The sequence below is a fragment of the Charadrius vociferus genome, unplaced genomic scaffold (genome assembly GCF_000708025.1).
Source record: "Charadrius vociferus isolate BGI_N301 unplaced genomic scaffold, ASM70802v2 scaffold39, whole genome shotgun sequence".
NCBI classification, from domain to species: Eukaryota; Metazoa; Chordata; class Aves; order Charadriiformes; family Charadriidae; genus Charadrius; species Charadrius vociferus.
In genome coordinates this window covers 1129853-1142372 of record NW_009650188.1, presented here as the reverse complement: position 1 = coordinate 1142372, position 12520 = coordinate 1129853, and the positions used below count along the sequence as shown (strand labels likewise).

Sequence of the window (12520 nt, the reverse complement as noted above, 5' to 3'; positions counted from 1 at the left end):
CGCAGCGGGGTCGGGTCTCGCAGGCTCATGCGACGAGACGGCAGGAGGCAGCTTCTCCAAGTTTTATTGGTTTTCCTTTCAGGCTTCTGCCTGAAAAAAAAAAAAACAAAAAACAACCAAACCCAGGCGTTACTTTTTGACTGTCTGAGTTTAACCCGGGCTACTTCTCTTTTGCTTTGGGGAAGTCGGGGAGGTCCAAAGCGACGCTGCCTCGGCGGTCACCTGCCCGCCAGCCCCGCCGGACTCCGCGGGCGCTTTGCTGCTCCACATCCTGCTCCCGGCTGAGGCCCCGCTCTGCCTGGGCTGGGCCTGACACAGGCTGTCTCCTAGTTGTTCTCATCCTAACAAACAGATAGAGGCAGCTTTTCTGTTGCTTGAGTGGCTCTGCTAGGTAGGATGCTTGTTTGTAGAAAACCTCTAGAAAATGAGGTTTTGTACCTGGTGAGTTTTCTAGTACGATGTGTATCCCTTACAATGCAAGGGAGTTCTTCATTCTCCTCGCCTCCGAATTTAGCAGCTGCTTGCGTTTAATTTCAATTAATCTCTTTGAAGCCCCAGAGAAAAAAAGGTTATGGTTAAATATCAGATAGCGAATGTTTCAGGTGCTGATCAAAGAGAGTACGTTGTCCTGTGAAGCTTGATGGAAAAATAGAAGAACCTGCAGATTTCTCAACAAAATCCCATTGTAGTTCAGTCTATGACCAGGGATTATTTTTTTTTTGTTATTGTTGTTTTCATAATTATGATCTCAATATTAGTATTGATCCAATATCCTGACTTCTCGTTTGAGAGAGAAAAGACAAAATCCTATTTGTTTATGTTAACTTGTAGAGACATATTTTTTTTTTTCAAACTGATTTTACTTTGCACTCTATTTAGAACTACAAATGTGCTATTTCATTACCCATTTAAGGCTCCCAGAAACTCATTTAGGATTTATTTGTACTTCCTGGCTGAGTGGGGGATACCACTTCAGCTAGGCTGAAGAGGAAGAAAAATATTTGCATAAGCAACTAAGTTTAAAAATTCTTCAAAAGTCTTAGTTCTGTTTTTGCGGAACAGCTGTGTAGACAATTGTGGTGGTTTCCTTGCTACAAGTTGCTTTTCCCAAGTAGTAGCAAGTAATGGTTAATTAGACGAGTTTCATTGCTCTTCTGTAGGGAACAGAGAAACTGATATACCAGCCTAACTCTACTACTGCTTACGAGAGCTTGAATCGGGCCCAGAAATTGTTAACAAAAGACAAAAAGACAGCAGCTGGAGAGAAAAACTGTATTAGGTACATTAAAGCAGCTTTATCTTCATGGTCAAGAAGGAAGTGTGGGTGAGCTGAGGATGCTCAGAACAGAAGCAGTAACCTCATAATAGCTCTCTGTGTCCTCGCTTCTTGTGATAGATGTCTTCTAGAGTTCGGGGGTGTTTCGTTTGAAGGAAGTTAGTAAATTCAAACCAGTGGCTTCTGAACTTCTGGTGGGATCAGACTGCTATCAATTCCCAATGTTTCTTGGGAACCACCGTGGAACTATGTATGACTAATCTTTAAATTGAAGACACTGTAAGAATGAGACCAGTTCTGCAAGCCACACTAGGTAACTTTGACACCACAGTTTAGGAGCTGCTAATTTATGTAATTGCCAGACTCACGCAGGGACTTATGAGGAACATTTTCAAAAACTTTTTAAGATTCAAAGCCTTTTGTATTCAAGTCACTTGACGGGATCCAGCCTGTGCTTGCAGTGAGCAGTTGATAGTCGCTTAGTCTTTCGTGAAGCAAATCTTGATTTCTCTTTTAGGTGTCCACAGGGCGGTTGCTGAAACTGCATCTTTGCTGCCAGTCTGGAGAAAGAGTAATGCAAATCCAAGCAGCAGTGGTGGCATTCTGTCCCTGCTAGAATTAGAAGTAGTCCCGCCAGGCATTTAACACTGTGGCTGCTTAAGCATCTAAGCTGGCAGAAGTGCTGCCCTGCGCTGCCTTCCCTCTGTGCGAGGACGAGCGTCAGCCAAACAGTGAATTGGTCTGAGGAACTGAGCCAGGTTAAAAGTAACCCAGAGGAAGGAGGGGAAAGGCAGAAATTCATTTAAATCCAGGTTAGTTTCCAGACAGTAATTATATGAATACCCCTGCTGGCACGTGAAGGCTTAGATGGTCTAAGAGTAGGTGTTTCGTGTGGTTTGATCTGATGGCTGATCTGTTGCCGCTGAAGAGTCATTACAGAATCTGTTTCAAAACCAAAGGAAGGAATCAATCTAATGGAGAAACTTTGTTTACCCAGCAGAGGGGCTTGTGTGCACAGCTGAGCAGTTTTTAAACAGTGAGCAGCTGGTCATCGGTATTGTAATTTTGTCATACTCTGCATGCCTAGTCTTATATTTTTAAAGATTACTGCTTTCTTTTGTGAGTGAGACACAGGCCTTTAGTACCTCTATAAAAATTCATGCTTTGAAACATGAAAGAGCAAATAAAGCAGTTAAAAATGAATAAAATCCTGGTGCCCACAGGTTGAGGGTGAATGGATGAGCAGGAACTGAATTTCTGGTATTAAAAACAAGCAGGTGAAACTTTCTCTCTTGCATTATGTAAACGTTTCCTCCTTTTTTTTTTTTTAAGCTGGAGTTTTAATTTTTTAAGAGATGTGATTCTTAAAAACCATTAAAGCAAAAATATAAGTATTGGACTTTTTCAGGTCTGAATCTTAAGATTTTAGTTTTTTTCTTAAGTAATTGATACCATTACTAAATATGGGAAATAAGAGGATTAATTTCTTTTGCTGCTTTGGATGTTTGTAAGTTGAATGAAGTAAGCTACCTTCAGATCAGCTTAGTTTTAGTTCTCTGTTTATTGAGCAGGTTCTTTCTGCCTGGAAAACCTGAAAAGAACACAAACTGATGCTGAAATGTCAGCTTAGACTTAGATTTTCTCCTTGCATACAACTGCTTGTCCGTCTGATGCTTTCCTTTTAATGTGCAGTATCTTGTCCTTCTAATAAAACATCCTCTTAGAACCGTAATGAGCGTGGGGATTTCTTGTGTGTGGTCTAAGGGATGAGGTACCAGCTGTGCCTCGCTGAGCTTTGGCAATGCTTGTGGCTTTGTAATACTGTATTTTCAAATTAATAGATAACCGTTCAGTACTTGTTTTCTAAGTTATGTCAGTTATTGTTAAACATTGCTAAAAACTTGAAGAGATGACCAGCTGCACTTTTTATATAATGTTCAGTGGATATGGCACACTTCAAAGACGTAAGGAATTATTCTAAAGTGAGAGAATCTAAAATGTTTGTTTTGAAATGAAGTGACAACTATTATGTGACATAGACTCCCCTTCAGAGCCAAGTCTATGTGGAGGGAGCTTTTGTTTCTACCAGTGCTCCGAATATGTTTAGATACCGCCTTATCAAAGATAGCGGTGAAACCGTATAATTCTCAAACAGTTCCTTGCTGAGGAATCCAGTTCTGTTGGCTGTAATTGCGAAGCCAACTTTTGGCTTCTTAGCAGTTGGAAGATCCTATGTCTCTTCCCTTTCCTCTTCAGCAGCAAAACCTACGTACACACCCCCACCCGATGCAGACTACGTTTTTGGAAGGAAGAAACAGTGATGGAATGATCCTTTATTCTACTGTTCTCCCGATATTTTGAATTGCTTTTCTCTGCATGTTATTCATGTATTGGTGTTCTCAGGCATCATTGTGAAGGTAATGTTTTCGACCTTGCTGCTAATAATGAGTTCTGAACAGGTGGTTGGATACTCTCAATCTAGATGATTTCAGAAGAGTAATTGCAAGAAAAGCAGTAGTGGCATTATATCCACAATATGGAGAGAACACACTTACGATTCTGTTGCATTTAGTAGAACTGGCAGGTCCCAGGGGCTGGGTGGGGGAATCCCTGGTCTCCTCCTGCTGCGGGCTGTGAAACTGATGGAAAGGTCCGTTTCTTAGAGCAGCTAAAGTATTTAGGGAGCAGGTTTTGTTTTAAAACTGGGATAGGCGTTGCTTCCCCTGCAAAAATCTTCTAGTAACAGCCTAGAGGGGTGAATGAGTGTGTGAGGAGGGAATTATGTTTGATGCACGTGGAGCCAGCGAAACTGTGTTTTTTGGTTTGGCCTTGTTTTGAGGGATTAGGTTTTTTTCCAGATTGTTACACAGAACAGATTCCTTTGTAGACTTAAAAGGCACCTCTTTCAAACAAGCTGTTTTGATGCCGAGCTTGAACTTGATGCTGTTGTGTTGCTGTGAAGTAGTCTGACTTCAGTATGGGAGTTGATTGTGATTTTGTAGTCTGTTTTGGTATTGCTAGCTTTGTGTGCACTTAGTTTCTAGTCTCTCCTTACTTTGACCTTTTGGCACCGTTTTGAACCTTTTGCTCTGTAGAATTTACAGAATTTGTGTATTGTGAGGTTTTTCACTGTGCCTTCCCTAGTGGTGAAAATTCTGTCCTGTTACACCTGAAGACTGTGCAGTACTATTGTTTTTTCTCATTTGCAGTTCAGATATGTTCCCCTGGCTATCCCAAAAAAGGTAGACAGTTCCTTTGAATAAATATGTTTGAGATGTGGGAGAATGTGTTCTTAGGGTTTCCCAAGTCTTGCTTCTAGTATATTTTACAACCGATCCAGCTCTTGTTTTGGATGGTTTTTATAATTTGTTCAGTAAAGAGGCTGCGAGAACACATATCCATCACTGGTATTTGTTAACACAATTGGTATTTCACTAGTTTGGCATTAGCCTGCTAACAATATTACTGCTTGCTTTTTGAACTGGCATCTGGAAAGAAAAGAGAACTTTACTAAAAAAGTGTGTGCATGAGACAGAAATGAAGAGGTTAAATGTTAAATCTTTGTTTCGTGATTTTACAGGACAGGGAAAGAGGGCCAACCCAGAGAATGCTACACTTTGGATTCTATCTTGTTCCTGCTCAATAATGTACACCTTTCGCATCCTGTTTATGTCCGCCGTGCTGCAGTAAGTAGACTATATAAAATTTTATTTCCTCTTGTTTGCGATAAGTAATACGTGCATAGTTACTTTCAGGAAAGATAGTAGCATTTAAGTGTATGAATTTGGCTGGGGGAAAAGGGCTCTGTGCGTGTTTAAAAAGGAACACCTCTACATGGGGATCAAAAGACAGTCCCTATCAAGGTGGAGTATTTTTCTTGACAATTCACTTCCTAAGATTATCTGTTCAAACCACCAGGCTGGATTTACAATAAGCGTCTGTCATCCAAATATTAACGGTAATGGCAGCATTTCTTTTGATATTCTGCGGTCACAGTTGTCTCTGGCACCATTTCAAAAATACTTTTGTCCATGTGTTCTCTGTTGTGTCATCCCAATCTAGACGATCCTTTAGTGCCTGAGATTGCAAAGCTCTACAAAACAGAGGAAAGTACAGCAGAATAGCTTTGGAGTGGACTCAGAAGTATGCAATCTAATTTAAAAAATTATTTGATGAGCTCTACAAATAATGATAGGGGAACTCTGAAAGAGAAAATCCTTCTGATTTCCATTTAACTGCTTTCTGTGAGCCCACGCCTCATCTTCCTCACTGCCACATGGTTACCTGATACAGCAGTGCTGCATGTTCTATGTACTTGGAACAACAATATTGAAGTACTCCAATTCGGTGTACCAACATTCACTCCTGACAGAGAAGTGTGTGTTAAAAGCTAGTTCTTAATCTTATTTGCAAGTTTGAAGTGGAGGAGGAAAAAGGCTGTCCTGTCTTGCAGTTTTGTAGCAGACAACATGTTTCATTTGGTGGAGCTGAACGTCCTCTAGGAAGTAATTGTATTTTTAAGCTTGATAGTTACGCTTTCTTGGGAGGCAGGATGCGTGTTCCTGTCTTGGTGGGAATGGGAATAACAGTTTAATGTCAAGTCTACTGTCTTTTCAGACTGAAAACATTCCTGTGGTAAGAAGACCTGATAGGAAAGACCTGCTTGCATACCTAAATGGGGAAACATGTGAGTGATGCTTTCTTTTAACTTAGACACGTAGTGTGCTTTACAGCTTCATAATTTATGGCACAAGCGAGGGGTAGGAGGGGAAGCATGGTTAATGGTGGTCAGTTTGCAGCTTAACTGAATATGTTCAAACTTCTCAAATGAAGTCAGGATTTCTTTTGTTTTTTAATTTTGTTCTAAAATTAACTATTTTTATGGCGCTTAGATAGTAGCTGCATTCCTACATACACGTTTAGAAGTGAGCTACTTCTTTATTGTTACTAACATCCTTTGGTTAATAATTATGTGTAGAATGCTTAGCATTTGTATCTTTTTCCTTTTCTAGACCATGGGAAACTTTTGGTGGTGCATTGATCTTAGTGCAATAAGCGTGTGGGATAAAATCTTCAGTATAGTAAAATATATCAAATTACTGCTTTGTCAGTCTGCCATATTTGCCTAGTGTTCCATCATCTTAAAATTCTTGTTAACGATAGTCAGAGAAAAGAGGTTTCTCTGAGAGAAAGATAAATATGGCTTACTTTCATAAATTGCTCTGTTTTGTAGGGGGTCTTAGAATTGTAAGTATACGGGATTATGAGATTATTTCTGTAATGAACAGTAAATGATTTTTTTATATATATTTTAAAGGGACCAGCAAGTTGTCTTTATTCCAAAAACTAGACAAACTAGTAGATCTTGATTGAAAGGTATAAAGTAATTATCTTTGGGGCTCTGTTTTTTCTTATATGGTATATACAGATCATAGAATCACTAGCTAATTTATGTTGGAAGAGACCACAGGAGGTCATCTGGTTCAATCGCCTTTTCAAAGAAGGGCCAAGTGACCCTGAGTAACCTGATCTGACTTCATACTCAGTCAGGTTCTGAGTATCTCCTGTTCCAGTGTTGACCACCTTTGCTACCTAATATTTAGTTAGAACTTCTGTTGTTGCAATTTGTTGTCCTTCTTCCTTTTATATTTAAATACGTTTGCAAATCTTTTGTAGTTAAATGAAATGTTGTGTTTGATTACAGCAACCTCATCAAGTATAGACAGAAGTGCTCCACTTGAAATCGGTCTTCAACGGTCCACTCAAGGTACAGTTTAACTAAAACATAACTTTGAGGTTTATTTTATGAAAGTCTACTACAATCTTGCATTTTTAATGTCCTCTTTTTCTTGTAGTTAAAAGAGCAGCAGATGAAATACTAGCAGAAGCAAAGAAACCAAGAATAGAGGTAATGACAGTAACGCCATCAATACAAATTGAGGGGGGTGGTAAATTACATAATTGATCTGGTTTTGTAGCAATTCGGTTGGGCTACCTGTCCCCTGGGTGTATGCAGCGCTTCTGTTAGCGTGAACATGAACTGGAAGGAGTCAGAATTTAAGCCTCTGATTTAAACTTGGAATTTTACTTGCTAGACTTATGTTGTAGTATGAAAGAGGAAAGCTTGACCATATGTCTGTAAGTACCTGTGGCATTATGGCCTGTCTGCTAACAACTATGGTATTGGAATAAAGTGGTGTTTAATGACTGATTATGGTTATTTGCTATCCATGAGTTGGCATTATAACTTAAATGCCAGTCTGATCTCTATCAATGGATATCCATTTTACCTGCTATTTTAGCCTCTTTATAGCAGTATATGAAACTGTCCCTGTGATTGCTATTTTCTGAAGCTGTGTCTTAGGTAATTAATTTAACAGTGTATTTTCTCAAATGCCTTTGGAATAGAAGCAGTGTGTCCAGTTATTTCGCATATTGTGTTACTTAACTCTGGCTGGCTTTGAAAACTGACTCACTGTTTTTCTTGATTTATTTTTTTTTTCCTTTAAATATGTCCATCCAATTGTCTCCTCTGTGAGTTATTATAAATCTGGCTGTGTATGTATTTTCAGAGTACTGAGACTTTAGATTTCCTCCTAGAAGAAAAGCTATCAAAATACATACATTTTCTTATTCAGGAATTGGATTTGAACATTGTTTGTGCTTAGCTATAACTGCATAAGAATCTTAAAAAAAAATTATGCATTCTTAATGGCACATGAGATGATCTACTGTTGATCTATAGATTTTTGTTTTACGTTACCCTATGTGGTTGTGATGCCAGTATGTTTTCTCATAATTTGGAGAGTCAAGAATTCTGCATATGAGCCTAATGAGCTTATGCCCATCTTTTGTTTGTTTCCTTGTTGCTCCGGCAGCTCAGAGTCTCTGAAGTCTGTTAGAAGTTATTTGGAGATCATCTCGGTGTAGAGAGTCCAGGTCTCTCCTGATACATGGGCATGGCTGGTTTTGTTGTGCTTCAGCCTTTTGAAACAGCCTTTTAGCAACAGGACAGCCTTGATGCTGATTTAAGTTTTGTGGGGAAGTAAGGCATATGGAACACAAGTGGTACCAGCATTAAGAAGCTGAAAAGATGGCATAAGATTACACCTCTCTACTGCTTTCTCAAATTACACATCTGTCACAAACCTGGCTTGAGTAACTAGAGGCTTCCTCACTCTCGACTTCTTTTCTATATTAACTAGGAACGCCATTTATAAAAGTTCTGCATCAAAATATAACAGTTCTGAGCAGTTCTTTTCTTCAGAAATGTCACTGAGTAAATATCCGGGAAAATTTGATGTCTGATAAATTTACCTTAAATATGTATGTGTGTATATCTGTTGTCCTACCTGAATGAGTGTATTGTTTGCCAGCTTTGAGTTCTCCGATTTTTCTATTATTCTCAACTGAGCAAGGCTCTTTATGAGGGAATAGTAGTTTCCTTTTCATTATTCTAATTATACTTTGTGGTTCTTGAGAGGAAATTTGCAATAGCTGTACAGTTAATGCTAGTGGATAGATCAAAAACAGTTGGAAATAAAGATTTTTTTTTTTTCTTTGCAAATGTACAAACGTACAAAAAAAAATCGGAATAGCTTTAATTCTATTTGTATTTGTTTTTTTAAAGAGAATGCACAAAAAATTAAACATTACAATTAAACATTACTGTTACTGCTAGGATGAAGAGTGTGTGCGCCTTGACAAGGAGCGGTTGGCGGCTCGGTTGGAAGGACACAAAGAAGGTATCGTGCAAACAGAGCAGATCAGGTAGGAATTATTTTTCTTATGGATAATGCGTATTTAAAGAACTGATAATAATTTTTGTGCTATTCAAGGCAGCCAGTTTTACTTCTGTCCAGCAGTTCTCAGTGGAAGTCTCCCTCCCTTAGCTGCTAACATTAGTAATGCCTGAGGAGGCAGAACTTCATGCGTGGTCAGACTTCCTGAGTGGAAATTCAGATGTCATGGCATGTGATTTGGTTTGTCTTCAGAAGCGAACGGACAGTTGTCCCTTGTTCCCAGCAAGTCTGCCATTTCTGCTTTCTTCTGCTATGGTGTTCAGGCAGTGACACGCAATTAGCAGAACTGCAAAGGGAAGCTGATTATCTCTTTATTTCAAATAAAAATATCGTGTATCGAGGAATGTCTTGCATGCAAAAGGAGGAAAACATTGTGAGAAGAGGTCAAAACTGTTTGACTCTCTGCAGAGGTGAGCTTCTTGCCTCTGAAGGCTACCAAAGGCCACCACTGCTGTTGCCATAAGTAGTAATTGGTATTCAAGTGCTTAAAAACTTGACCATCGCCCTTCCGCTTCCATTGTATCCATCCAGAATTTTGCAAAGAATGACAGTTGGGTTTGAGTCTTGCACAGTATCTTCCCAAAGCCAAGTGGAGAGGAAATGGAATTCTTGCAAGATCTTGTTGATACTGAGGAACTTGGGCTTAGTAGGATACCAGACTCTGGTAGTTAATTTTCAACTACCTGAGTTCAGAAGTCTTAAAGGTCGCTGCTTAATTTCTTCAGTGTGTCAGCTCCCGTAATGTAAAATGGGAGTCATGCTTCCTACAGTTAAGGTGTTTGAACACGAATTAATGTCCTGCTTTGTCTGCACTGGGTTTTGCAGATAAGTAGTTTTACTTGATAAGCTAACAACATTCTTAAGAAATTTACCTCTTGAGCATAAACAATACTGTGAATGCTTGTCTGTCCTTTACTGGGATTAAATTTAACCGTTAGCCTCGCAACAATTAATATAGCAGAGTTGAGGCATTTATAGAATCCATAATTTTGCATGTCTTCTTCCTCTGTCTCTCATATAGGTGTACTTAAAACTATGTAGAGAAAAGTAAATCTGATTGTCATACCTGACTTAAAATCGGAAAGTCTAAGGAGCAAAACATCAAAAAGTACACACATTGTTTTGTATAAACTAATAATTTGGATGCTAGCTTGAGCATATCACAGCTTTGTTTTGGAGTTGTGAGACAATGCTGCAGTGAGGATTACTGAGTATTATTTGTAATTACTTTGTATTCTGTATTGACAGGTTTTTTTAAATGCTGAATGTAAAAGAATGCTCTTTTAAAGGAAGCGCAAATAATGTTTACAGGCAGTGAGTTTGAACTCCGTACTTGTCACTGTTGTTACTTTGCTTAACAGCAGTACAAAAAAGTTCCCTTTCCAGTAGCTTAATTGGAAAAGGAGAATACTTCACAACCAGTACTTGTTGTATTATTTTTTCAATATAATCTCCAAAAAAAATCATGTAAGACTGAATTGAGTATGTGTGGTTAGGATTGCACAATTCAGTCCTTTTTTTTTCCCTTCAGCACAACTGCAAAGCAATAGGGCTCACAGTTTGGCAACGAAATACTATGTTTAAGATTAAAAGCAAACAGGTAAAGATGTCACACTCTTGGATTGAACTGAGCTACCTCAAAGACAGATGAATGTGGACAAAGTTACTACTGTCTGTTGGTTGTTTGGCCTACAGGCTCTGAGAAGGTAACACATCTTCCAAGTGGCCAAGTCTACGTAACAGCACCTCAGCTGAAATTAAGATTAATGCGTTGAAAGCCTCAGAGCAGCCAGGGATTGATTGACTGCACACAAAATTGTAATCCACTAAAGATAACGGGGACTTGAAATTCAGATGACGTTGTAAATGCAATTGTTAGTCCTGATGCTTTACATTTGCAGTCTTTGATTCTGCTTGTTATAGTTGGGATTTTTTGATGGTTTTTGTGCTAATACCAGGATAGAGTCTTTTGTCAGAATTTTGATTCTCATGCCTGAACCAGCAACGCCAAGCTCATATAATCTTCGACTATATGTAAGATGACTATTTTATGATTTGTAGCATAGCCATAAACTTTAAGCAGGATGGAGTTACTTATTCACAAATTCTTCGAATAATTGCATGAACAATTCTGAGTCTCATCTGTTATTTTTTTCTCATTTAGGTCCTTGTCTGAAGCCATGTCAGTGGAAAAAATTGCTGCTATCAAGGCAAAAATCATGGCAAAGAAAAGATCCACTATCAAAACTGATCTGGATGATGACATAACTGCTCTTAAACAGAGAAGTTTTGTTGATGCTGAAGTGGATGTAACCAGAGATATTGTCAGCAGGGAGAGGGTATGGAGGACAAGAACTACAATCTTACAAAGCACAGGCAAGGTAATGCTCTGGATACCAAGCTGTTTTTATGATCTGAATGACAAACTGCATTTTCTGTTTTCTGTATCGCTGGCTTGTTAACTGTAGATCGCTGGGGGGGGGATTATGCTTAGTGTTCTAGGTAAAGGTAGGCTTGGAGGGCTGTTGGCACAGTGACAGACCTCATTAGCGTAAGCCTAAAATGTTTCTCAAAATACTTGCTTCAGCCATTTAAAAGATACCAAGTAATCGCTTAATTCCTCTTAAACACAGCTGGCTTGAACCCTACAATTGGGAGGGCTGTATGAAAGTACCTGCAGGTTCACAACAGACAAAAGTGGCGACTCACTGGTGGAAGTAACATGTGTCCATTGAAAATCCAAAGGCTGTTAAACTGTGGAAAGCAGCAAAGTAGTAAGGAGAGAAAATGCTAACATGAACAAAACAAAAAAGTGTTACCTTGAGGAGGCTTTTCTGTATGTTTTTGTCCCTTCGTGCTCCCTTAATCCATGTCTTTAGCTGCCCTTGGTTATGTGCCATCCAGAACATGGTTGCAAGCACAGCTGACAACTTGCTCTCTTTGCACAGTTAGGCTTTCTTTATTGCAGTGATACTTGGCACTAAATTTCTCAAAGAAGCAGTAAGTCAATTTCTAAAAGATTGCAAATGTCTGTTTTGCTGAGGTTATTGTCAAATTGCATCCTTTGCTTTCACTTCCTCTTCAAGTACTGTGACAGGAAAATAATGTTTAGAAGTAAATGAGGTCTCAGTTTTTATTTGTCTTATTTTTAACAGTATTTTACATAGTGCTGATTTTCACAAGCTGGTCTTATGGCATTAGTGGTAGAATGATTTCATTCAAGAGTTACGGGGTAATTACTAGGCACATGGCACGTACCTGCATGCTACGTGCAGAGTGAGTGTTGCTTCTTTGTGTCTGTAAGATTTGTAGCAATCTCACTGCTGAACAGTTGATATGTCGGTAAAAGCCTTTTAACTTTTCAGTCATCAGAAATATTTGTACTGAGGAATGTGGGTATCTATTACTCCTTTAGCAAATCATTCATGGCATTTGTATCTTT

General features: G+C 38.9%; 1 protein-coding gene across 1 annotated transcript in view; it reads left to right on the top strand.

The window, feature by feature from the left end:
- The first annotated feature begins 396 nt into the window (after positions 1-396).
- The window catches only part of CDC73 (cell division cycle 73), a 108846-nt gene continuing 96722 nt past the window's right edge, over positions 397-12520 (top strand). The window contains exons 1-8 of the mRNA XM_009892874.1: positions 397-441; positions 1161-1279; positions 4857-4962; positions 5894-5963; positions 6981-7043; positions 7132-7184; positions 8958-9046; positions 11243-11459. Of these exons, the coding sequence (XP_009891176.1) occupies positions 397-441; positions 1161-1279; positions 4857-4962; positions 5894-5963; positions 6981-7043; positions 7132-7184; positions 8958-9046; positions 11243-11459 (762 nt within the window). The remainder of the gene's footprint in view (positions 442-1160; positions 1280-4856; positions 4963-5893; positions 5964-6980; positions 7044-7131; positions 7185-8957; positions 9047-11242; positions 11460-12520) is intronic.